Raw genomic sequence first — 27,050 nt, forward strand, 5'->3', positions numbered from 1 at the left:
AAGCAGGCTCCAGGCTCTGAACTGTCAGCACAGAGCTTGATGCGGGGCTGGAAACCATGAACTGTGAGATCATGACCTGAGCCAAAGTAGGATGTTTAACTGACTGAGCCAACCAGGCGCCCCTATTTTATTTTTTAAATGTTTTTTAAATTTATTTTGAGAGAGAGATTGAGAGAGTACGCATGAGTAAAGGAGAGTCAGAGAGAGAGAGGGAGAGAGAATTCCAAGCTGGCTCTGCGTAGGGCTCCATCTCACAAACCATGAGATCATGGCCTGAACCGAAATCAAGGCTTGGATGCTTAACTGACTGAGCCACCCAGGCACCCCAAAATTAATGTAATTCTGATAAGAACTGTAATATTGTAGAATTTGACAGGCAGATTTTAATATTAATGAGAAGAGTAAATACTTTATTTTTATGTTAATATGATTGAAAAAAATCGTATAGTTTGTATATCTTGCCATTTTATTTACATCTTTTGTTTTCTTCGGGAGAGTTTCATATTTTTTTTTTTTTTTTTAATTTAGATTCTACACAATTCTCAGTTCACTTCTGGGTGTTTTATTGAAAAAATTTTTTTAATGTTAATTTTTGAGAGAGCAAAAGGGAGAAGGGCAGAGAGAGAGAGAAGGGCACAGAATTTGAAGCAGACTCCAGGCTCTGAGTGAGACACAGGGCTCAAACTCAAAAACCACAAGATCATGACCTGAGCCCAAGTCGGGTGTTCAACCAACTAAGCCACCCAGGCAGGTGCTCCTTGCCCAAAAAGATAATAAGGGAATATTGCAGACAACTCTGTGCATTCAAATCCAGCAAATCTGATTCAATGCAACAATTTCTTCTTTTTTTTAATGTTCATGTAGTTTTGAGAGACAGCGTGCCAGCAGGGGAGGGACAGAAAGAGAGGGAGACACAGAATCCGAAGCAGGCTCTAGACTCTGAGCTGTCAGCACAGAGCCCAACACAGGGCTTGAACCCACCAACTGTGAGATCATGACCTGAGCCAAAGTGAGATGCTTAACTGACTGGACCCACCCCCCACCGTCCAATGCAACAATTTTTTGTAGGAAGATAAAATTATCAATTCAAGATGAAATCAATAACCTGAATATCCCTATAACTATTAAAGAAATCGGATTTGTAGTTAAAACTTTTAGAAAAAGAATTCTCTATGCCTAAAGAGGTACACTGGCAAATTTTTACCACATTTGAATAGTAGGACCAGCTTCACACAAGATCTTCCAAAAATACAGACGAGGAAGGAATACTTCGAATTTATATGACTGAGATCAGCAATATCCTAAATCCTAAACTACATAAAGACAGTATTAAAAAACCCTACAGATCAGCATCCTGCATACATATTGGCAAACTTAAAGTATTGTACAAATTTTTTAAGAAATTAACCTTTGTGACCAAGTAGGATTTTTCTTGATTCAGTATTTGAACATCAATCAGTGTAATCCACCAAATTGAAGGTTAAAGCTGTGGTTTTTAACTAGAGATAAATGTATCACAAAAGGACATTTAGCAGTCTCTGGAGACCTTTTTGGTTGTCATAGCTACACAGGGTGTTAACTAGTATCTAGCAGAGGCCATAGATTATGTTAAACATCCTATGTTATACAGGACGGCCCAACCTACCACAAAGAATTTTGTGGCACACAATGTCACAAGTGTTGAGGTTGAGAAGCTTTAGTCTTTTCAAAAAACTTGCACGGTCAGTCATATCACTAGATGCCGAAAAAGCATTTGACAAAATAGGACATCCTGTGTGTTGAAAACACTCAGCAAGCTAGGAATAGAAAAGGAACTTCCATAACTCGATAAAAGGCATCCACAAAAACCCTGTAGCCAACATCACATTTAATGAAGGGCCGAATTGTTTCCCCCATTTTAAAATAGGTACAAAGTCAAGGATGTTTACTCTTAACACCACCCCTGTTCAACATAATATAATATTGTAATATGGCAAGAAAAATAAAATTGTCCCCATTTTAGTTAATATTGTTTATGTCGAAAACTGTATGGAATCTATTTTTTAAAACTCGTTAAACAAGTGACTTTCTACCAAAACATGTACAGAATTTGAATGCTTACAATTACATAACAGGTCTTTGATTTCTTTATCATAAGTAAATGGATAGACATGTTGTGTTCACATATTGGAATATCCAACATAGTAATGATCTCCATTCTCCCCAAAGTGATGTATAGACACCTATAGTACCTATGGAAATACCAGCAGGACTTTTTCTTGTAAACATAAACCAGCTAATTGTAATGTACATGAAAGGGCATAGAGGAACTAAAATACATAAAGCAGTTTAGGAAAAAAGAAAACCACAAGCAAAATCACATTACCTGACTTTACAAATTATAGAGCTACTGTGGTATGGTATTAATGGAAGAGATAGACATGTATATCAATGGAATAGAATGGAGAATAAGAAATAAATGTACAATACATGGACATTTACTCTTTGATAAAACAATTCAGTGGGAAACAATAAGTGGTATTGGAACACTTGGCCGTCCACTTGTAGAAACATGAACCTTGACCAAAACCTCACACCTTGTACAAAAATGAACTCAAAATAAATCTAAATGAAAACTGTGAAACTTCCAGAAGAAAACTAAGAGAAAAATCTTAGTAACCTAGAGAGTTAAGCAGAGTTTGTAGCAGTGGCACTACAAATACAAACTGTTAAAGTAATTGAGGAGTATGAACCATAAAAGAAAAAATTGATAAAATGAATTTCACCAAAGTTAGAAACTTTTACTCTGGCAGGTACTACCAAGAGAATGAAAAGATAGTATTCGAGAGAAAATATTTGCAAAAAACATTTGACAAAGGACTTGTATCCAGACTATATAAAGAACTCTTAAAACTAAACAATAAGAAAACAATTCAGTTAATAACTGTGGAAAGGGCTTGAACAGAGGATAAAGATGGCACTTAAAATATGTCCAAGACTATTAGTCATTAGTATAATGCAAATTAAAACCACAATGCGATACCAATACACACCTATTAGAATGTCTAAAATAAAAAATACTGACAATACCAAAAGCAGAAAAGGACGCAGAGTAACAAGAACCCTTCCTTTATTGCTGGTGGTAATGCAAAATTGTACAGGCAATCTGCAAAGTGAATGCAGTTTCTTATATAAGTTAAAGATATGCTTACCATATAACCCAGCAGTCCCACTCCTGAGTATTTAACTTAGAGCATTAAGATAATTTTAAAAACTAAAATTTTAATTTTACAAAATTAAGAGAACAATACATTAAAACATTAATGGTAGTTCCTTTAAATGTTTAAAGATGTCATTTCCTACTGTAAACTATATGAAATAGTTGTATGTATACTATTTGGTTTAGAGTCTGCTTTCTAGATGCACTTTTTAATATTTAAAAAAAGTTTGCATTATGCTAAAAATATATCATCATTACAGAAAATTTAGAATATTAGAGGGGAACCCCCCCACACACATCTGTAATCCTACTGCCTCTGCAGCCACTTTGTGTGCCTATCAGTTTTTTAATATATGGTTTGTTACATGATTGCAGTGATTATATGTTCTCATATATGGCCTATAGTTTGTTGGTTCTGGTTCTTTACAGTTTTGATGATTGTTCTTTATACTGTGCTTCTCCAGTTTTAATCTAAACATTTTTTACATATGATTAACATCATTCTAGGATTTCAAATAATTCATCAGAGTCACTGTAGCCTTCTTTATACCTCAATTCTGGTGACTTTATCCTAGCAGGAAGCCCTTGAACCCAAACACATATTTGCTTGGACTTTTAATTTTCCTTTCCTGAGTGTGTTTCCTTCCCCCTGTTAGAGAAACGAAGTGAAGATCTCTCTTTGGCTTTATGCTGCTGAGAGTAAAAGTCCTCCTTTGTTTCCAAAAACAAGGTTGACTTTCTAATTTCTCTTTTTAGAGGAAGAGTAAAACAGCCCCTTCTTTTCTTTCTTATACAGAGCCACATGTAACCTAATTTTGATATATTCTTGCTTAGCTTTTTTTTTTAGTTTAGTTTTTTTTTTTTTTTTTTTTTTTTTACGTTTGTTTATTTTTAGAGAGTGAGACCGTGCACGACTGGGGGAGGGGTAGAGAGAGAAGGAGACCAAATCCGAAGCAGGTTCAGGCTCTGTGCTGTCATCACAGAGTCCGACGTGGGGCTTAAACCTATGAACTGAGAGATCATGACCTGAGTTGAAGTCGGACGTTCAATTGACTGAGCCACCCAGGCGCCCCAAGCTTTTTGTTTAATGTTTATTTTTCTGAGAGAGAGATAGTGCAGAAGTAGGGGAGGGGCAGAGGGAGAGGGAGACACAGAATCCGAAACAGGCTCCAGGCTCTGAGCTGTCTGCACAGAGCCTGATGGTGGGGCTTGAACTCATGAACAGTGAGATCATGACCTGAGCCAAAGTCGGATGCTTAACTGACTGAGCCACCCAGGCACCCCAATTTCTGCTCAGCTTTTAAAAACATCTTAAATTGGCTCATTTCTGACAAGTATACATGTTAGCACATTAAACTTTTTTTTTTCTTACAGATTTAACATGATACTTTGTGAATACCAGAACTGCATTGCCTTCAGAGCCTTTTTTTTTTTTTATTTACATTGACTGATCTTTGTAGACCATTATAATAGAGTTGTTATTCTGATAATGTAAATGGTCTCCTTAGGAAGAATCTTTTTTCTTGCCATCATAAGGAGAGAAGAATCTGTTGTAGAGACACCCCTATTCTAGGGGTATTGCAAACATCGTACACTCACAATTTTCTTTATTACTGTCATATTTCTGAGATGTTGGAGAATAATTCTAAATGAAGTGAGTTAACAGTGAGATGTAAGAATATGTTCTAGTCAAGGTATTAGAAGACTAAGTTATTGACTAGCTGTTGTGGTAGGTAAAACATGAGACTGAATTAGGACAGGGAGCTACCCCTCAGACTAAAGTAGAGAGGAATTGATGGTGCCATGTGAAGTGGAAGAGACATTTAAGTAACTGTCATTCTCTCAATTCCCACAAAGGCTTTTAGACTTAGGTACGATATTTCCTTTTCTAACTCAATGGAATTGAACCGAAGAACAATTAAGTTTCTTGCCAAAAGTTATGTGTCAGTTATAGGTAGAATTGGGAATTTAACTCAAAATTATTTCACTTCAAATCCATTTTCCTCCCTACATTGTACTACTGTGTTGATCTTATGGTTGCAGAAATATTAAAATACAGTTTTAAAAGATGGTCAGAAATTTAAAATTGCAGAATCATTTGTTCAGCCAACATGAATAGATTTTGTTCGCCTAAAACTGAGATTCAGAGCAAAGTTATGCACTAAAAAATTAACCCTTTTGTGTTAGCACTTGAAGGCCACAGGAAAACAAATCAAAATAATTGATTTAACTATATTCAGAGGCGATTGTAAGTCAGCAAAATTTCTTATCTAATAGGAACTCAAAAGATAGTTTTTAATTGTAAATTCATAAAGAGCAGTATTTTTTTTTTTAATTGAAATAACCACCAGAAACAATTAAAAGCATTGGGCATTGAGACTAGGGGGTAGGGAAGAGCTGAGCCTGAGAAACTGCTCTTATTAGTTATAACCCTGCCTGTACAGTTTTAAGTTTTACGTATGTACTTGTGTTACTGGAAAATTTTTTTTTTTAAGATTTCATAAAACTCTGAGACAAAGATTACTGAGATATACTTCCTTGCACAAGATGGTTAGGACACAGTGGTAGTACAAAATTAATTATCATTTACCTCTGGACATATAGAAGATACTACTAATCAGTGTGTACTGACTTAAAGATGATGTTCAGTGCTAATCACATTGCCTACCTCTTTTATAACGAGTGTATCTCTGACCTGTTAAAGTGGGTGGGCATAAGGATGGTTTTATTGTGTAAGGACCCAGGATAAGCCACTACTGTACTATATTATTAGTGATAAACTTCTTTAACTAGAAGATACTAGCTGTTTGATGTCAAGAAGTATCTCTTGACATAGGGCTCTGTTGTTGTAAATAAAAAGTTCTTTTTTCTTTTTGGGGGAGGTGGAAGATGAAACTAGATGTTTTCTTTGAGTCTTGATTGTGCCGTTCCAGCTCTAACCTCTGAGTAAGCTCCATGATAACATCTAGGATTTGTTTTTTGCTCCATCAGATCATTGTAGTATTTTTGGAGGACTCAGGATGATCAAATTTAACACATGGATTTAAATAAATAATCTTAAATAGTTATGACTGATTTCAATTAGCATACCCAGGAAAAAGTATAAACCTTTGTAGAATAAAGTATAAAAACTTAGAATTTAATGACACTAAACATATGGAAGAATATTTTTAAAAGTTTGAAAATCAGGGTGCCCGAGTGGCACATTGGGTTAAGCGTCCAACTCCGACTCTTGATTTCCGCTCAGGTCATTATCTCAACAGTTCATGGGATTGAGCCCCATACCCGGCTCCCTGCTGACAGTGCAGTGCCTGCTTGGGATTAATATTCTCTCCTCTTCTCTCTCTACCCCCCCCCCCCAAACTTTCCCCTGCTTTTGTGTGCTTACTCTCTCTCAAAATACATATTTTAAACAAAAGTCTTAAAATCTGACAAATCAGTTTTATCTTCAGAAATTTCTGAGGATGATTATTTAGATTTCTTAGTGATGATTTTAGAATCTAAGATACTGTTGAGTTGTGTTTTAGAGCTGCTATATAGGAAACCTAAGGGAGTAGGATTTGTATGTTTAAGTGTGTGGTTAGTGAAGTCTGAAACTTTCAAACTGTTTAGTATCAAGTTGTCTTACGTCTTAATGTCTCTTTAAAAAATTATTATTAATAGCTGTGTACGATCGAATGCGAGCAGATCAGAAGAAATTTGGTAAAGCATCGTGGGCAGCAGCTGCAGAACGAATGGAAAAGCTCCAGTATGCTGTTTCTAAGGAGACTTTGCAGATGATGAGAGCAAAAGAGATCTGTTTGGAACAGAGGAAACATGCACTCAAAGAAGAGGTAACAAAACCATCAGAAAAATATATAATATTTGAAGATAAGATTTGCTATTTGATTTTTGTATTTGTACAGGACTGGCATTTTCTGACTCTGTAGGCAGTTAATTTTGCAGTGTTTCCATGAGATGGTACTCAAGATGGGGGCTTCTGATTTGAGTTTTCCACTAGTAAGAGACGTATAAGGTATTCTCATAAGCGTCGCGGTGTGACTGTAGGCAGCAGTACACTATTTAAAAAGTTGACATTAGAATTTCATTGTTGTCTTTTAAATGTTTTGTACTGTAAGGTTCAAAGGTCTGACAGTTATTTTTTAAAATCTTCTAAAAAGGTTTGTTTGTTTAGAGAGACAGAGACCTTGCAACTGGGGTAGGAGAGAGATGGAGACGATCCCAAGCAGGCTTGGTGCTGCCAACACACAGCCTGACATGGGGGGTTGAACTCGTGAAACTGTGAGATTGTGACCTGAGGTAAAACCAAGAGTCGGATACTTAACCGCCACCAGACACCCCTTAAAGCTCTGACAATTATTTAAAAAGTTGCACTGCCCAGAGCAATAAAGAAAAATCCTAATTCAGAACCATTACCTTTTGGAGTTTCCCATTTTATTACTGAACACAAAACAGGTTCAAAAGAGGTCCGTTTTCTTGACTGTACTTAATTTAAGACCTCTTCATGAACCCTCCCCCCCCCCAAAAAAAAGACCAGTTTTTCAAATCCTTGAAAAGGTTGCTGATAGACATATTTAAAATTTATCTAAATGATCTTTTAAAATTTACTTTTTCATTATCGTCCTGTTCATCAGTGGTTTTAGTATCCTCATACTGTCCAGTGCAATGTGGAATAACCGCCCCCCCCAGTCTTGCTTGAAAATATTGAAACCATTAATTACAATATTTTTATTACCTCTGAGGCCATTATCTTTAAACACTGTTAAACACTTTATTATTAAATTTGACCAGAACAGATGGCCTTTTTAAAAATTTTTTAATTTACATCCAAGTTAGTTAGCATATAGTGCAATAATGATTTCCAGAACAGATTCCTTAATGCCCCTTACCCATTTAGCCCATACCCCCTCCCACAATCCCCCCAACAACCTTCTGTTCTCCATATTTAAGAGTCTCTTATGTTTTGTCCCCCTCCCTGTTGTTATATTATTTTTGTTTCCCTTCCCTTATGTTCATCTGTTTTGTCTCTTAAAGTCCTCATATGAGTGTAGTCATATGATATTTGTCTTTCTCTGACTAATTTCACTTAGCATAATACCCTCCAGTTCCATCCACGTAGTTGCAAATGGCAAGATTTCATTCTTTATGATAGCCGAGTAATACTCCACTGTATATGTATACCACATCTTCTTTATCCATTCATCCATCGATGGACATTTGGGCTCTTTCCATACTTCGGCTCTTGTCGATAGTGCTGCTATAAAACATTGGGGTGCATGTGTCCCTTCGAAACAGCATACCTGTGTCCCTTGGATAAATACTTAGTGCAATTGCTGGGTTGTAGGGTAGTTCTATTTTTAGTTTTTTGGGGGAACCTGCATACTGTTTTCCAGAGTGGCTGCACCAGCTTGCATTCCCACCAGCAGTGCAAAAAGAGATCCTCTTAGTCCGCATCCTCACCAACATCTGTTGTTGCTTGAGTTGTTAATGTTAGCCATTCTGACAGGTGTGAGGAGGTATCTCATTGTGGTTTTGATTTGTATTTCCCTGAGGATGAGTGATGTTGAGCGTTTTTTCATGTGTTGGTTGGCCATCTAGATGTCTTCTTTGGAGAAGTGTCTATTCATGTCTTTTGCTCATTTCCTCATGGATTATTTGTTTTTTGGGTGTTGAGTTTGATAAGTTCTTTATAGGTTTTGGATACTAACCCTTTATGTGATATGTCATTTGCAAATATCTTCTCCCATTCTGTCGGTTGCCTTTTAGTTTTGCTGTTCGTTTCCTTTGCTGTTGAGAATCTTTTTTATTTTGATGAGGTCCCAGTAGTTCATTTTTGCTTTCATTTCCCTTGCCTCTGGAGACATGTTGAGTAAGAAGTTGCTGCAGCCAAGGTCAGAGGTTTTTACCTGCTCTCTCCTCAAGGATTTTGATGGCTTCCTGTCTTACATTTAGGTTTTTCATCCATGTTGAGTTTATTTTTGTGTACAGTGTAAGAAACTCCAGGTTCATTCTTCTGAATGTCGCTGTCCAGTTTTCCCAGGACCACTTGCTGAAGAGACTGTCTTTATTCCATTGGATGTTCTTTCCTGCTTGGTCAAAGATTAGTTGGCCATATGTTTGTGGGTCCATTTCTGGGTTCTCTATTCTGTTCCACTGATCTGAGCGTTTGTTCTTTGCCAGTACCATACTGTCTTGATGATTACAGCTTTGTAGTATAGCTTGAAGTCAGAGATTGTGATGCCTCCTGGTTTGGTTTTCTTTTTCAAGATTGCTTTGGCTATTCGGGGTCTTTTCTGGTTCCTTACAAATTTTAGGATTATTTGTTCTAGCTCTGTGAAGAATGCTGGTGTTATTTTGATAGGTATTGGCATTGAATATGTAGATTGCTTTGGGTAGTATTGACATTTTAACAGTGTTTGTTCTGGATAGGAGCACGGAATATTTTTACATTTTTTTGTGTGTGTCTTCTTCAATTTCTTTCATAAGCTTTCTTTCATAAGTTTTCAGTGTAAAGATTTTTTACCTCTTTGCTTAGATTTATTCCTAGGTGTTTTATGGGTTTTGGTACAATTTTAAATGGGATCAATGCCTTGATTTCTCTTTCTGTTGCTTCATTGTTGGTGTATAGGAATGCAGCCAATTTCTGTGCATTGATTTTATGTCCTGTCACTTTGCTAAATTCATGGATCAGTTCTAGCAGTTTTTTGGTGCAATATTTTGGGTTTTCCATAATAGAGTATTAGGTCATCTGCAAAGAGTGAAGTGTGACCTCCTCCTGGCGGATTTGGATGCCTTTTATTTCTTTGTGTTGTCTGATTGCTGAGGCTAATACACTCAATACTATGTTGAATAACAATGGTGAGAGTGAAGATCCCTGTCTTATTCCTGGTCTTAGGGGGAAAACTCAGTTTTTCCCCATTATAGACGATATTAGCGGTGGGTCTTATTCATATATGGTTTTTATGGTCTCGAGGTATGCTCCTTCTATCCCTTCTTTCTTGAGGGTTTTTATCAAGAAAGGATACTGTATTTTGTTAAATGGTTTCTCTGCATCTATTGAGAGGATCATGTGGTTCTTGTTCTTTCTTTTATTGATGTGAATTAATCACATTGATTGTTTTGCTGATACTAAGCCAGCCCTGCTGCCCAGGTATAAATCCCACTTGGTTGCGGTTAATATATTTTTTTAATATATTGTTGGATCTGGTTGGCTAATATCTTGTTGAGGATTTTTGCATCTGTGTTCATCAGGGGCAGATGGCTTCTTATGAAAGGGTATTCAATCAACATGGTCATTTGCTGATAGTTTTCCTAACTATTAGAAGAAGCAAATCTCCTTGTTGTTCATGGGTCACCTGTAGTTTTAAAAATGAATGAAGATTAAAGCTCGTGTTAGGGATGAACCTAAGATGGTGTCCTATATGGTGTATAATGACATTTCATGGTTTAGGCACAACTGTTCAGTTGGTGCTCTTTTTCTTAATGTTTATTTTGAGAGAGAGCTCAAGCAGGGGAGGGGCAGAGAGAGAAGGAGAGAGAGAATCCCACGTAGGCTCTGCACTGTCAGCAATGTATTGTATCATACATTATGTCATTAAGTCATTTTTGGAAAAACATGAAGTCACTTTCTTTTCACCAGTAGGCCATATGTAAAATAAATAAATATATGTATATATATATTTTTTAATTTTTTAATTTACTTTTAAGAGAGAGAGTACGTGAGTGGGTGAGCAGCAGAGAGAGAGGGGTGGGAGGGAACAGAGGATCCCAGGCAGGCTCTGCATTGACAGCAGAGAGCCCCCATGCAGGGCTCAAACTTACGAACTGTGAGATTGTGACCTGAATCGAAGTCCGACACTCAACTGATTGAGCCACTGCATTCATTCTTTAGTAATTCTTTAGTAGTATGTTCTTTAACCTCCATGTTATTTGTGGTCTTTCCAAATTTTTTCTTCTGGTTGACTTCAAGTTCATATCATTGTGGTCTGAAAATATGTGTGGTATTGTCTCAGTCTTTTTGTACTTGTTGAGGGCTTGTTACCCAGTAGGAGATCTTAAAGGATGTTCTTTGTGCCCTCAAAAAGAACATGTATTCTGCTACTTTAGAATGAAATGTTCAGAATATGTGTTAACTCCATCTGGTCCAATGTGTTACTCAAAGCCATGGTTTCAGGGCCCCTGGGTGGCTCGCTCAGTTAAGCATCCAACTTTGGCTCATGTCATGATCTCTTGGTTTGTGAGTTTGAGCCCCCCATCAGTCTGTCTGCTGTCAGCACTGAGCCCATTTTGGATCCTCTTTCCTGTTTCTCTGTCCCTCCCCCACTCATTCATATTCATTCATTCTTCCCCCTCTCTCCCTCCCTCCCTCTCCCTCTCCCTCTCCCCCCACCCCCCCCAAATAAATAAATAAATAAACTTTAAAAAAAAAAAGGCAATTACTTTCATGTTGATTTTCTGCTTAGGTGAACTATCCATTGTTGTACATGGTGTGTTAAAGTCCCCTACTGCTTTTGTATTTTTATCAATGAATTTCTTTGTTTATTATTAATTTATTTATGTATTTGGGTGCTTTCACATTGGGGGCATAAATAGTTACAATCATTAGATCTTATTGGATAGACCCCTTAATTAGGATGTAATGCCTCTTTTTCATCTCTTTTAACAGTGTTTGGTTTAAAATCTAGTTTGTCTGATAACAAGTATGGCTACTCTGGCTTTTTATGTGCATTAGCATGCTAGATATTTCTCTGTCCCTTCACTTTCAATCTTCTGGTGTCTTTAGGTCTAAAATGAGTCTCTTACAGGCAGCATATAGATGGGTCTTGTTTTTATTTATCCATTCTGATACCCTGTGTCTTTTGATTGAAGCATGTAGTCCATTTATATTTGGAGTGACTATTGATAGATACGAATTCAGAGTCTTTGTGTTATGTGTAAAGTTGGTGTCTCTGTTCCTTTCTAGTCTTTGTTGTCCTTCTCCCCCAACACACCCACAGTCCCCTTTTAAGATTTCTTTCAGGGTTGGCTTAGTGTGGTCAACAACTGCTTTAGTTTTTGTTTGGGAAACCATGCATGCTTAATTTAGTTTTTTGATAGAATGATCTTTACATTGTTATTACCACATTTTGTGCATTCATCAGTTGATAAACATTTGGACTCTTTCTGCTTTTGGAGATATTATGAACCATGCTGCTGTGAACCCTGTCAAGTATAGGGTTTTCATTTATCTTGGTATGTCCCTAGGAGAAAACTGCTGTTTAACTTTTTGAGGAACTGTCAGACTGTTTTCCTAAGCAACTGTTCCCAACAGCAGTGTACAACAGTTAGAATTTCTACACATCTTGTTCTACACAATCATTAACACTTAAAATGTGTCTTTTTTATTATGGCATCTTGGTTGAGTGTGAAGTGGTATCTCATTGTGTTTTTAGATGCATTTCCCTCATGGTATTTATATTGAGTATCTCTTCATTTGCTTATTCCCTACTTATTTATCTTCTTTGGAGAAACATCTGTTCATACCTTTTACATTTTAAAATTGTGGTTTTCTTTATTACTAAGTTGAAAGACTTCTTTATATATTCTATATACAAGTTTTTTATAAGATACATAATTTGAAAATATTTGCTCCCATTCTATGGATTGACTGTATTGGTTGTTAGGACACTGGCTATATGTGGCAGTAGTATATTTTAGTCTCTAAGGAAAAACAAAATGTCTCCACTTTTATTAGTACAGCTGTATGAAATTTTTTTGGCTAAGTTGGTCCCTATTGACATTTTAAAAGTGCATATGCTTATCTACTCTTGTTAAAAAGTAGTGAGATAGCTTATAATGTATAATGAGTATGATCTAGAAAGAAATCTTTTTGTTAATGACTTTAAATTGTGATTTTTTTCCCCTTATATTTTATTTGCTACTAGTGTTAAAGGCAAAATTGTAACTTGTCTTGTCCTGGAACTTTTTCACCCTGTATTCAGAATCTCTTTGCAAGGATTTCAGTCCTACTCATGTTCCCCTGAAGCATTTCTATTGCAATCTCCTTTTCCTAGTAAGCTTTCTCATTTATGTCACAAGCTGTCTGAAATACTAAGTTCCAGAACTTTTAAAACGTAAAATCCTAGGTTTTGGTTTTTGGTTTTTGGTTTTTGGTTTGTGTGTGTGTGTTTTAATCCTAGCATTTTATTGCCTGGGAAGTTGAGTACCATTCTTTGTCTTTATCACATGTGCTAGCTTTGTTGTTCTAACCAGGCTGACAGTGAATTATAGAGTGCCTAAAAGAACTGCTTAGGGTAAGATTTCTGACTGTTTGCTATTGTAAGAACATTGTTCTTACTGGAGTTGGTCTAGGGTTGTAGAGGAAGGGCTGGGCTAAAATGGGCCCCAGGAGTCTAGGATAATTACCTGTGGGGTCATTTTCCCTGGGGCCACCCCATTACCTTAATGGTCTCCTTCTTAATGTTCTGGATTGTGTTTAAATTCTTCAAAGGGTTTGGTAAACATACCAGTCATTCTTGCCAGGTTTATGCTTGAGTGTATATAATGTACATATTGTGTTTTTTATGTATATCTATGATGTACTACACCAGTTTTATTAGCATTAATTTAAGGTGACCACATTACTCATGAGAAACAGAGCAAATATGAATTAAGTCCATCCCAAACAGGTGATTTTCCATTGAACACTTGATAATACAGTACTGCTCTGTTATTTAAATTATGGGGAGACTTTTGTTCTTTAAAAAAAAATACAGTATATTGTGTCTTGTTTTTTTTGTTTTTGTTTTTGTTTTTAAAGAGAAAACTTCTTCCTGATGTGACAATATAAAATACTTTAAAAATTAAAATCAGAGGAGTGCCTGGGTGGCTCATTCGGTTAAGTGTCCGACTTTGGCTCAGGTCATGATCTCACGGTTCATGAGTTCGAGCCCTGCATCAGTTCGAGCCCCGCATCAGTTCGAGCCCCGCATCAGTTCGAGCCCCGCATCGGGCTCTGTGCTGATAGCTCAGAGCCTGGAGCCTGTTTCAGATTCTGTGTCTCCCTCTCTCTCTGCCCCTCCCCCACTCACACTCTGTCTCCCTCTGTCTCAAAAATAAATAAACATTAAGAAAATTTTTTTTAGTTAAAATCAGAAATTAAAAAAAAATCAGATATTAAAAAATATTTAGTAATAATTGATATGTGTAGTGCTAAACTTGTAAATTCTTAAGTACTAAATTATACCTACATAAGCAAAACTATATTTGACATTTAAATTCTTTAACTCCTTTAAATATGCTTTAGGAGTACATACCATTTCTTTTAATCTGTCTCCTTTATAAATGTTTCTGGATCTTGATTGTAGTCATTCTTACCCTTTTGAGGTCCCAGACTCCTGCACTATTAAGAATTTGAAAGCTGGCATGGTGTGTGTGTGGGAGGCGGTGGGGGGGGACGAGCATGCCCGGGTGGCTCAGTTGGTTGAGCATCTCACTGTTGACCTCGGCTCAGGTCATGATCACAGGGTAATGGGATCGAGCCCCTTGTTGGGCTCTGCTCTGAGCATGGAGCCAGCTTGCAATTCTCTGTGTCCCTTTTCCCCACCCTCCCACTTGCATATGTCTGTGCTCTCTTGCTCACTCGCTCTCTATAAAAAAGAATTTGAAACCTAGGAACTCTTTACTGAGAGAAATATGCATATACTTACAGTTCTGCAGACAAATTTAACAGGTTTGCAAATCATCTGTACTTGAACCTTTGATCCCAGATTGCCACTGGTGTTCAAATTTTCCCATCAAAAACTCCTGAAAACATTGATGTCTCTTTGGCTCAAGACCTTTGAAAGAACCCAGGGTGAGTTTAATTAGTCACAGCCACAGAACAAAACGAAAATACATAAAATGACACAGGGTTAGGAATAGTATATGTGTAAAAAGTATTATTAAAATAAGGATTATTAATGAAATAAGGGGATTCTGTTTGTAGTTATTAATTGAAATAGGAGATGCCAAGATTGAGATGCTAGGATGAAACATCAGAAAATACAATCACATCTCGTTTAGCATGTTCTCTGCTTAACAGAGAATTAACCAGAAAACTTTTTGGATGACAGTCCTTCCTTGTTGAACGTTCTAAGAAAGGTATCAATGTGCTTTCTTTTCTTGGCAGAGAATGCCAACCATTCGCCATACGTTTTTTAGAAACTTTGATTCCTTGAGTTCCTCTCTATGAACATACATCTACTGCTAGAATGTTGAGCTAAATACATACCAATCCTGAGGCTGCATCCTCACTATCCATAATTTTGTTATTCTTCTAAAATCATACAGCTAAACTGTTTTTAAGGTTATATTCCCCCATGTCATTTCTCTTTAAATCATTAAGTATTTATGGAGCATTTATAGTATACCCTAGGGGACCTAAGCTTAGGGTCTCAACAGTGCTATTCAGTAGAACTTCCTACAACAATGGATGTGTTTTATATTTGCACTTTTCAGTAGTGTACCTACTACTCAGATCTATCTATTGAGCTCTTGAAAAGTGATTTATGTGACAGAGGAACAGAATTTTAATTTAATTTATATTTAAATAGCCACATGTAACTTTAGGCTACCATATTTGGACAGAATAATGTAGATCCTGATTCTGCAAACTTATTACTTACATAACCTTGGGTAAATTACTTAACCTCTCTATGAAATAAGATCAATAGATACCTTTTAGGAAAGTGATGATTTCATTGGTTAATGTATATAAAGTATTTAGCATAATGCCTGGCACATAGAGTAAGAACTCCATAAATCTTAGACACGATTACTCTAATCTGTGTTACATATTATGCAAGTATCAAGGAAGGGAATAGAAAGATGGGAAAAATACAATTCCCATGCTTCAGACAGTTGTATTTCAAATGGACCTTGCCAAGAAGTTTCAACAGCAAGAAGCTTTGGTGTGATGGACACAGTCTGAACAGAGGTAGGGCAGCTAGGGTGCTAGTCCAGGTAGTGACTCTCTTTTTTTGTTTTTAATTTATTAACAAACATGTAGATAGTCTGTTCTGTATCTATATGTTAGAAATTTCAAAGTCTTGAAGTAGAAAAAGCTAGGTAATACTGTAAAAGTTTTTATATTACTTACGAAATTCTCTTTTAGTCATCTTAATATATTTTGATATTAATTACAAAAAAATAAATAGAAAAGTTTAAAAATGTTTCTGGCCCTATCTTTAGTGTTTTATGTATATTATCTCTTAAATCTAAAACATAACCCTTTATACTACAAGCCTATAAGCCATTGTCTCAAATCTCTGAGGCCAGATATGTTTTATTAGAGTTCTAAGTTTTCCAAATTTTAGACAGATTAGGACATATAACTTCAGACAAGTGTTGTTATTCCATTAATGAAACATACTTTCATCAAATGGAATAAATAGGGATTCACATCATTTCTGGATAGCTTCCTACAAATGGATTACGAGATTAGGTTTTGACATCAAAGAAATTATGGCTGTTTTTAGTTTTCAAAGAGTTCTGAAATGTGGAATTCTAGATAATTCCTTGTGTTTATATGTATTCTCCATATTTGTGAAGCTGTTATTGGTAGAACCTCATATACTCAGGTTTGTTTGTACCAATCCTCATGTACTTTTCATCCTTGCCACATAGTAAAAGGGCTAGTCTTGACTGACAGCTTGCTGAGCTTGCCTTTAATGTTATGTCTCTTGTGCGGTACGTGGTTTTGATGATGACTGAACCCTCATTTCATTTATTGCTAACTGCTATACTTTCCATAACTCAGACAAGCCAGCAGGTGCCCAGTGAGAATTTATTGAATGCATGACTCCACCCACAGATACTCTGAAAGTTCTAATTTTTGTAGCTCCTCACATGTCATGGAGTTTTTCGAGCATAGTAGAGTGAAAGGCAAGATAGGGGCATCATTAGTTTGTATAAATTGCTTCATGTCTTGTTTCATGGTATAGTATAGTCAAAATAGGAAACAAGAACACCACTGTTATTGTGCATAGTGGGAATGATTATCAGTGGGGTTAGTAATGTACAATGTCCTTATGTGGATGTTGGATGTTGGATGTTGATTGGTACTTCATTTCCTTGCTAGATTTACTATAAAAACTTTTTTTTTTCTTTTCCATATTTATTAGAGTGGTGCTCCCTACTTATGTCTAGTGGAAAGGCCATTCTTCTAGGAATTGGGAGGATTGGGTCAGGCACAATGTTGCTGGTATTACCTGCATTACACTGGGAAGGCAGTTTGTTTTGAGGGTCTTGATATCCTGATACCAGAAGTTTGTTCAGAAGGTAAAAGTTGAACTGAATAAAATTTCAAGATAGCAAAGTGTGAAAACTTGGCATTTGATTGTCTCCTTTGAGCACTTACCTTACTTTCTAGGCTTCTTTATTGCCCAGGGAAGCAGTGACCCCGGGCATAACAAAGGTGCCCCAACTATGGCACCTACCTTCTCTGCATTGTTCCATTGTCCAGAATTAGTGTTGTTTGTACTCTTGATTCCCATTCCCTTAGTTCTGTGCCTGTTCCCTGAATTAGATACCAGGAGAAAAATCAGTTTGGAAATTAAGATATTTTAGGGAAGGGATTTGGAGCAGCATACACTTCGTATAACTCTGCATGTCTTTCACTGCCTCCATGTCAAAGTTTAAATAAACCTTAGAGCACAATTTTACCCTCCCAAATTTCCCTTGTCTCTTATCTCTCTCTCCTTAGTTTATCCCATAAAAAATCCTCTCTATTGCAGTCCCTACAACCCTTTTACTTGTCATGATGCCCACCAATGCTTCATTGTTTGTTCTTTCAGAGGTTGGGATTCAGTAGATCCTCTGCCTGCACTTCTGCATCTGAGGTTTTTTCATTTTTGTACCTTGCGATAGCAGATCTACCTCTTGACTTCCTTGCTTTGAATGGAACTCAGTAAACCAGAAAGTTGGCGATGAGGTCACTTCTTGTAAGAATACACCCCTTCCTTTCTCAGTTTGATATTTGATATTGGCTGACAGTGTAAAAGTATGTCAACAAGGGGCTTTCAGCTTTCTTTTCCTTAAGCAAAGTATTGGACAAGAGTCAAACTTGTAGAGTATAGGGGAAGCCCTAGCACAGTGATATGAACACGGCAGACAAATGGTTGCTTTCAGCTGGAGAGAACTAGAGATAGTGATGGTGGAACTAATAGTTCCAGACTTGATCTGAACAGTGTCACTGTTCATGAAGGTTTTAGACTGATACACACTAAGGTTTTATCTTAACTGATGATAATTTTCCAGAGAATAAAACCTTTAACATTATGTATTTTATTTATTTTTTAAAGCTTAATCTTCTCACTAGTTTTTTTTTTGTTTTTTGTTTTTTTTTTATTTATTTTTCAGACTGAGTGTGTGAGCAGAGGAAGGACAGAGAGAGAAGAAGAGAGAGAATCCCAAGCAGGCTCCGCGCTGTCAGTGCATAGCCTGACGTGGGACTTGATCTCACAAACTGTGAGATCATGAGCTGAGTCAAAACCCAAGAGTTGGATGCTTAACCAACTGAGCCACCCAGGCACCCCAACATTATGTATTTCGCATGTTTGTATGCTGTGCTCACAGAAAGTATGGGTGCTAATAACAGAGGAATATGCATTCTGGAGCTTTGGTCTCCAGAGCTAGATAAGAAGCCCAAGGTTGTATGCAAAGGGATGTTTGTAATTTATAGTGAGACTGAAAGTCTCAGACAAGAAATGACACGTTCATATTTTATGACTTAGGACCAAAACACCAGGATTTCATTTTGTCAGTATTCTCCTCCATGAGACACTGTAATGGAATCTTGTGGTTTGTTCCATATTTACTGTTTGTCACTCATAAAATATTTCCTAATGCAGCAGGATCATTGGCCTACAATTCATTAAATATTCAATGTAAAAATTTTATAACATTTATGAAAGAGCACGGTACTTAACCTGATTATTATTAAATGTATACCGTTAAGTGTATACCATTGCACATTTAGATTACAGGCTAAGTGTTGCTTTGCAGTTTACAAGGAACTTGAGGGGCACCTGGGTAGCTTAGTTGGTTAAGCATCCAACTCTTGATTTCAACTCTGGTCATGATCTCACGGTTCGTAGGATCGGTTTGTGGGATTGAGCCCTGTGCCAGGCTGTGCACTGACAGCATGGAGCCTGCTTGGGATTCCTTCCCTCCCTCCCTCCCTCCCTCCCTCCCTCCCTCCCTCCCTCCCTCTCCCTCTCCCTCTCCCTCTCCCTCTCCCTCTCCCTCTCCCTCTCCCTCTCCCTCTCCCTCTCCCTCTCCCTCTCTCTCAAAATAAATGAACCTTAAAAAAAATAAAGGACCTTGAAATTATATGCTAAAAAATATTCTAGTCTTCAGGTAAGACTGTGTTGGATATCTAGAATTTAAAGGAAAGGCTGGACTCTTGTTTAGTCTTTTTTTTTTTTTTTTTTTTTTTTTAGTTTATTATTTTGAGTGAGAGAGAGAGAGAGCAGGGGAGGGTCAGAGAGAGAGGGAACAGGGGCTCCACACTGACAGCAGAGAGCCCGACACAGGGCTCGAACTCATGAACCATGAGATCATGACGTGAGCCAAAGGCAGACACTTGACTGAGCCACCCAGGTGCCCCAGGCTGGACTCTTGTTTAAACATACTGTCTTTATGTGCTAACACGATTCACCAACCTCATCAGACAGAAGGGATCATTTTGCAGCCATAAGAATTCACTGTCTTTGCTGCCAAGCCTGTCCCGAGGGTACCAGCCAAGTATCTCCTTGGTATTCTGGGAGCCCCAGGTGACCCCTCAGAGGAGCTCACAAACATTTCCCTCCTTTTCCTCTGTTTCTCCTCCACCCCCTTTGGCAGTCATCCCCTGGGATGCCACTTGAGGCCAGGGCCTCCTCACTAGTGTTGCTTGTTCTTCCAGGGCACACTGATACCTGTGACCGTGTCCTGCAGTTTCTAAGCATGAACATTTAATATGCTAAAGTGGTAGTACTATATTCTTAGATGTTTTGAGAGGAATGCTTTACTCTCTCACATGCCTGTCCTTCAATGACTCCTGAAAAGCCATTCTGTCAGCTCCTCCTTAGAGCCATCTTTCTTCACAGATCCAAGTAGGAATCCATGGAAATAGTGGGGTTGGGGACTAGTATCTGAAGCATACTTTGTTCATAGTAATTTTCTTCGGTTGCTTGGCAAAATCTCTTCTCCCTCTCCTTTCTGGACCAAAAACTAATCAACCGACCAACCAAGCAAACTTCATACGAGAACACCCACCACTTTATGAGACCTGTGTGGTAACCGTTCAGTCTCACCTTAGGTTGGATGTAGGATCCTAACTGCATTTATGTAAAGATACTAATAGTTATCATTGTTAGTAGATTGCAGGGGTTTTCCTACAGTTATTTCTGTCCTGCTGTTCACCTTGCTCCCCCAGTGACCAGCTCCTAGAAGCTAATGAGGCTGTGACCATGGAGCAAAACACAGCTCACAGCTCTGGATGTGTAGGGTGACCAGACTTCTACCCCCTGGTTATAACTATCTGAGTATGGATGAATCTTATTTACATATCTTACTCATTCATACATAATCTCATTCATATATGGAAGGAATAACTGCATAGGTTAGTACATCCACTTTTGAGAGGAAAGAACACTATTAATATTTATGTCAGAATAATTAGAATAATATAGTATCCTAAATATGACCTGTGATATGAGTAAACTTAAAAACGTTATTTTTTTACCATGTTTGCCTAGTTATTTCCAAAACTATATGTTTCGATTATTGCTGTTTTTCTGTCTTTTAAAAAAAATCTTCTTGTTTATAAGGTTCTTTCTTGGAACAGTTGCTTCGTGGATTTATGCTGTATGATTAGTTTTCATTTCTAATCCTAACCTGATTTGTTTTCCTTGTCCCAACCAATTAGAAATGTTCTTATTTTTATTTTCAATGCAGATGCAGAGTTTGCAGGGTGGTACAGAGGCCATAGCTCGGCTGGATCAGTTAGAAGCTGATTATTATGACCTGCAACTTCAGTTGTATGAAGTACAGTTTGAAATCCTGAAGTGTGAAGAGTTACTATTGACCGCACAACTGGAAAGCATCAAAAGACTTATATCGGGTATGGTGTGCATTCAACCACATAAATCCAGGAAAAAAAATTAATACATAGGGGAAATACACATAGTCATCAGCTGGTTCTTCTGTTGAGACTAAGAATGTCTTAGTGTAAAGCCTTTTATTTTTTAATTTATTAATTTTTTTAATGTTTATTTTTGAGAGGGAGAGGGAGAAGAGGGAGGGGCCGGGGGGGTCGCGCAGAGAGAGCGGGAGACACAGAATCTGAATCAGGCTCCAGGCTGTGAGCTGTCTGCACAGAGCCTGATGCAGGGCTCAAACTCAAGAGCTGTGCGATCATGACCTGAGCTGAAGTCAGACAGTGAACCGACAGAGCCATCCAGGCACCCCAACGTAAAACCTCTTAAAGGAGCTCTGAAACTCAAGTTATTTAGTAGACTCAGCAATGCAACTATGCTATTACCTTTGTAAAATGCTCACTTTGTAAGGTTGTTTCAGCCAGAAAAATTTTGAATTTGAGGGATGATGATACTTAACATTTATCGAGCATTTAACTGTGCCACACACTGCTGAGCACTTTGTACACACACTCACCCTAGAAGGTATATTTCCTAACAATTGCTATTTTACAAAGAAGCTCAAGAGGTAACGGCTTTGCCTGAGGTTACAGAGTTAATAAGTAGCTTAGAACTCTGTTCTTTCTGGCTCCATGAGTTCCTGCTCTTAACCACTACCCCTTGTTGCTGTTTTGTTACAGAAAAGAGAGATGAGGTGGTATATTACGACACTTACGAAAGCATGGAGGCCATGCTGGAGAAGGAAGAGATGGCAGTGTCTGTGCACTTACAGAGAGAAGAGCTACAGAAACTTCAGCAGAAAGCACGCCAGCTGGAAGCAAGGCGTGGACGAGTTTCAGCCAAGAAAGCCTACCTCAGAAATAAAAAGGTATAATAGCTTAGGTTATTTATCAAATATATAGCCTTAGTTTTAAGACTTTTTGTTAGTCATACTTAATCCTTGTCCCATATCTAATAATTGTAACATGATTTGTCACTAGCACTTACATGTTTTAAAACTAAGTGAGAGTTACTTCTTGTCAATATTCAAGCCATTATGTTAACATTATAGAGTTTTCTGAGAAAACCACCTTGTTAAACACATTAGAACAGCCAGTGATGATGTGCTATTTACCTCTGACACCCCATAAGTGACTCTGGTAAAGGACAGGGTTGCAGGATGTCATGTAATGCAGTTCTCTGCTCCTGATTATTTAAGGAGGCCAGTCCTGTTGTATAATTATGTCTTGATTCTGATCTCAGTCTTTAAGGAATTCTATATATAAAGAAATTAATCCATATTCTTTACTCTTCACTCTTATTAATCTAAATCTGAGGTAGGGAAGTTCACTCCTGGAGAATATGCCCATTTAGACCAGCAGCCTCAGACCTCCTGCAACCCATCACATCACACAGAGTCAGGGGCTCTAAATGGTCTTGCCTTCTGCCATACCTACCCCCAGCCCTCACTCACCACCTGAGGTGGGAGAACTACAGGGGGTAAAAGGAGTGATAAAAGATGGCTGAGAAGAGAGGAAACTAGAAACACTAAGTCCTAAAAAGAAAGATAATGAGAAGATAACCTCTATGATACAAAAAATGAAAGTATGCCTTTCTGTGTAACAACGTCCTATATTCCTTGTCTACATGTCAACATGTTCACTGTCACAAGGTGTTTGGTCTATCCAGCATCCTCGGTAGGATTTCATACCCAGGGGAGTACTTGTGACTTTAAGTCATGCCCTGCCTTTCCTCTTGAAAAAATGATGGTCTCTGGCTATGCCATGACGACTTGAAGTCTGTACTTTGTGATTAGATTTTTCTTTTTTTTTTTTTTAAAGAGAGAGAGAGTGAGCAGGGGAGTTGCAGAGGGAGAGAGAATCTTAAGAAGGCTCCATGCCCAGTGCAGAGCCAGACTTGGGGCTCAGTCTCAAAACTGTGAGATCATGACCTGAGCCAAATCAAGAGTTGGATGTTTAAGTGACTGAGCCACCCAGGTGCCACTGTGAATACACTTGTAAAGATGAATATTCTTTATGCATTTTTATTTTCTTTAATGCTACCAATAGTCAAATGAGATAATATTCTTTTGCCTAAAGTTGAGAAAGCTCCACAGATCAAAAACATTCTCATACTTGATGTGGTGACAAACCCAGAGCTGAGAGGAAGCTGTCCATCTGAGAGTCTCTCTTACTTTGACTATTCATATGTTTCACTGCAACAATGTTAGTTTTAGTCTTATAGGGTGCTACTTCAGATCTTGCTGGAGTTAATGGATACTGTATATGTAACATACCATCTTTCTAAAGTCTGAAAATAAGGGATTATGGACCTATATCCTCATTTTATAATCAAGGGAATCAAGGCTACTGGTAGTTAAACAGATCACCCAAGGAAAAACAGCTAATATGGGGCAAAGGTAGAAGTCTATCTTAGGTCTGAGTGACATAGAAGTCTGAGTCATTGTATCACTATATCCTGTTACTTATATACAATACTACCTTTGTTATCCCCTGGAGACTGCCCCAAACAGGTTAATTTCTTCATTCATACTGGTTAGGCCTTAGAGTCAACCCAATGTGGGTGAAAAATATGATACAAATGCCTTAAACGCTGGTTCATCAGCTTAAAAGATCATTTATCATATCACTTTCTCTGGTTAAAAGTTTGTATAGTTTTGAGAGTGTTGGAAACTAATGGCCACCTTTTTACCTGGAATACTTCTCCAGGAAGACCCAGGGAAAATGAAGACTTAGCATGACGCTACTATAAAGTTTCCAGATAATAGTGCATTATTTTGTAAAGAAGCACATAGTTCCTAGTTTATTATCATGTTTTTATTTATTTTGAGAGAGAGCGAGAGAGAGAGAGTGCTAACAGGGAGGAATGGAGAGAGAATCCAAATATGTGAGGCTCAATCTCAAGAACTGTGAGAGATCATGTCCTGAGCCGAAATCAGGAGTTGGACGCTTAACTGACTGAACCACCAGGCTCCCCTCTTTCTTTTTTTTAAATCTTTATTTACTTTGAGAGAGAACATGTGCAGGGGAGGTGTTGAGAGGGAGAGAGAATCCCAAGCAGGCTCTATTCCGTCAGCACAGAGCCTGATGCATGGCTTGATCCCACCTACCATGAGATCATGACCTAAGCCAAAATGATGATTCAGATGCTTAACTGAGCCGCCCAGGTGCCTCTGGACAGTCTCTTTTCCTTCTGAATTCTCTAACCATAAGATGCAGATTTCATGTTATTATTTAAAGCCCTCCAGGCAACGTCATGTTTTTTAACCCATCAAAGTTTAAGAACACAGACTTTAAGCCAAAAGTTGTAAATCCTTTTTTCTTGCTCAGCATAGTTTAAAGACTACAATAAGGGGCCTCGCTGGCTCAGTGGGTAGAGCATGTGACTCTTGATATTGGGGTTGTGAGTTTGAGCCCCACATTGGGTGTAGAGATTCCCTAAAAAAGATAAAGACTACAATAAGACTTAGAATCTTTTGGCCACAGACTTCAGAACTAAAAGAGACCTGTGAGATTACCTAAGGACACCCTCTTCAACTCTGTCTTGTCCCATCCCTCCCCATCAAAGACAGAGAGAGGGAGAGAAATGAGTTCTAGAGAAGTTGATATATATATTTTTTTTTTTTTAAAGATCTTGATGATTTGGCTCATGCTGCTTCAGTACTCCAGTTGAGCAATCAGAGGTGGCTTATTGTTTGGTGTTTTCCTGTAGAAAACCATGTTAAGATTAAAATTAAACCCAATAAAATAAGCCCTGGTGTGGTGTTTTGAGTCTTTCAGGTTTCAGTTATATTAAAACACATTTTATGTATTTATAGGAAATTTGTATTGCAAAACACAATGAAAAGTTCCAACAACGCCTTCGGAGTGAAGATGAATACAGAGCCCATCACACAGTACAACTAGTAAGTTTGGACTCGGAGAATTAGAACAAAACTGGTTTTTTACCTGTCTCAAAGTGGATAAAATTTATAGAGAATAAGAAAATGTAAACAACTAGATATTAGCATTAATTCCATATATATGTATAATTGCAGTTCAATACGTATGCATATACACACACATTAAGAGCAGTTTGAGACATACTGAGCAGAAGATAATAGACAGTTCCCATATACCTCCACACACTCACAGCTTCCCCTACCAAGCAAAGAGTAGTACATTTGTTACAGTCAGTGGACCAACACTGATACATCATTACCACCTAACGTCCAGAGTTTACATTAGAGTTCATTCTTGGTGCTATTGTTGTTTTTGACGAACGTGGAACGATATGAATCCACCATCATAATATCATACAAAATGTTTTTTAATGCCCTCAAAATGTCCTGTGTTCCATCTATTCATCTCCCTTTCTCTTCAAACCCCTGGCAACCGCCGATCTTTTTTACTGTTTCCACCGTTTTGCCTTCTCCAGAATGTTTAATTGGAATCCTACAATATGTAGCCTTTTTAGATTTGTTTACCTTAGTACTGTGCTTTTAAGATTCCTCCATGCATTTTCATAGCTTGATAGCTCATTTCTTCTTAGCACCGAATAGTAATCCATTGTCTGGATAACCACACTTTATTTATTTTTAAAATTTGTCTTATGTAGGCTCCATACTCAGTGTGGAGCTTGAACTCAAAACCTCGAGATGAAGAGGCACAGGCTGTATTGACTGAACCAACCAGGTGCCCCGGTACCATAGTTTATCGATTGACCTACTGAGACATGTTGGTTGTTCCCAAGGGTTGGCAGTGATGAATAAAGTTGCTGTAAACATTGATACAGGTTTTTGTGTGCACATGAGTTTTCATCTCTTGGGTAAATCCTGAGGAGCAATATTTGCTGGATCATAATGTAAGAGTTTATTTAATTTTGTGGGAAACTGCCAAACTGTCTTGCAGAGTGGCTGTACTGTTTTGCATTGCCACCAGCAGTGGACGAGAGGGTTCCTGTTGCTCCACATCCCTACCAGCATTTGGTGTTGTCAGTGTTTTGTATTTTAGCCCTTAATAGGCATGTGGTACGTGATGGTTATTTTAGTTTGCAATTTCCTAGTGGCACGTGATGAGTATCTTTTCATAATGCTTTTTTTGTCATCCATCTGCTTTGCTGAGGTTATGTCCAGATCTTTTGCTCAATTTTTAATTAGGTTGTTTTCTTATTACTGAGTTTTAAGAATTCTTTGTGTATTCTGGACTTTGCAAGTATTTTTTCCCCTATTTCTGGCTTGTGTTTTCATTCCCTTGAAAACATATCTTGCAGAATAGAACTTTTTAATTTTAATGTTAATGAAGTCCAACTTGTCAGTTATTTCTTTCATGAGTTGTACTTTTGGTGCTGTATCTAAAAACTCCTCACCAAAACCAAGGTCATCTATATTTTCTCCTGGGTTATGTTGCTGGAGCTTTATAGTTCTGCATGTTACATTCAGGTCTGTGATCTGTTTTGAGTTAATGTACATGAAGAGTGTAAGGTCTGTGGCTAATTTTTTTTTTTTTTTTTTTTTTTTTTGGTGGATGTCTAGTAGTTCCAACACCATTTGTTGAAAAAGCTGTTACTTCTCTTCATTGGATTGCCTTTGCTCCTTTGTTAAAGATCAGTTGATTGGCTGTGTTTGGATCTCTTGTGCTCTGTGTTCTCGCATCTAAGTCTTTTGCCTCTCCAAAGAAACCTTACAATCAGCTTGTCAGTCTCCACAAAATAAG

At 37.6% G+C, this 27,050-nt stretch overlaps 1 protein-coding gene across 1 annotated transcript in view; it reads left to right on the top strand.

Moving 5' to 3' along the window:
• The window catches only part of JMY (junction mediating and regulatory protein, p53 cofactor), a 94,489-nt gene that overhangs the window by 54,250 nt on the left and 13,189 nt on the right, over positions 1 to 27,050 (top strand). Inside the window, 4 exon segments of the mRNA XM_007079982.3 lie at positions 6,863 to 7,032; positions 21,158 to 21,323; positions 22,038 to 22,225; positions 25,175 to 25,261. Of these exon segments, the coding sequence (XP_007080044.2) occupies positions 6,863 to 7,032; positions 21,158 to 21,323; positions 22,038 to 22,225; positions 25,175 to 25,261 (611 nt within the window).

This window comes from Panthera tigris, chromosome A1 (genome assembly GCF_018350195.1).
Source record: "Panthera tigris isolate Pti1 chromosome A1, P.tigris_Pti1_mat1.1, whole genome shotgun sequence".
Lineage (NCBI taxonomy): Eukaryota > Metazoa > Chordata > Mammalia > Carnivora > Felidae > Panthera > Panthera tigris.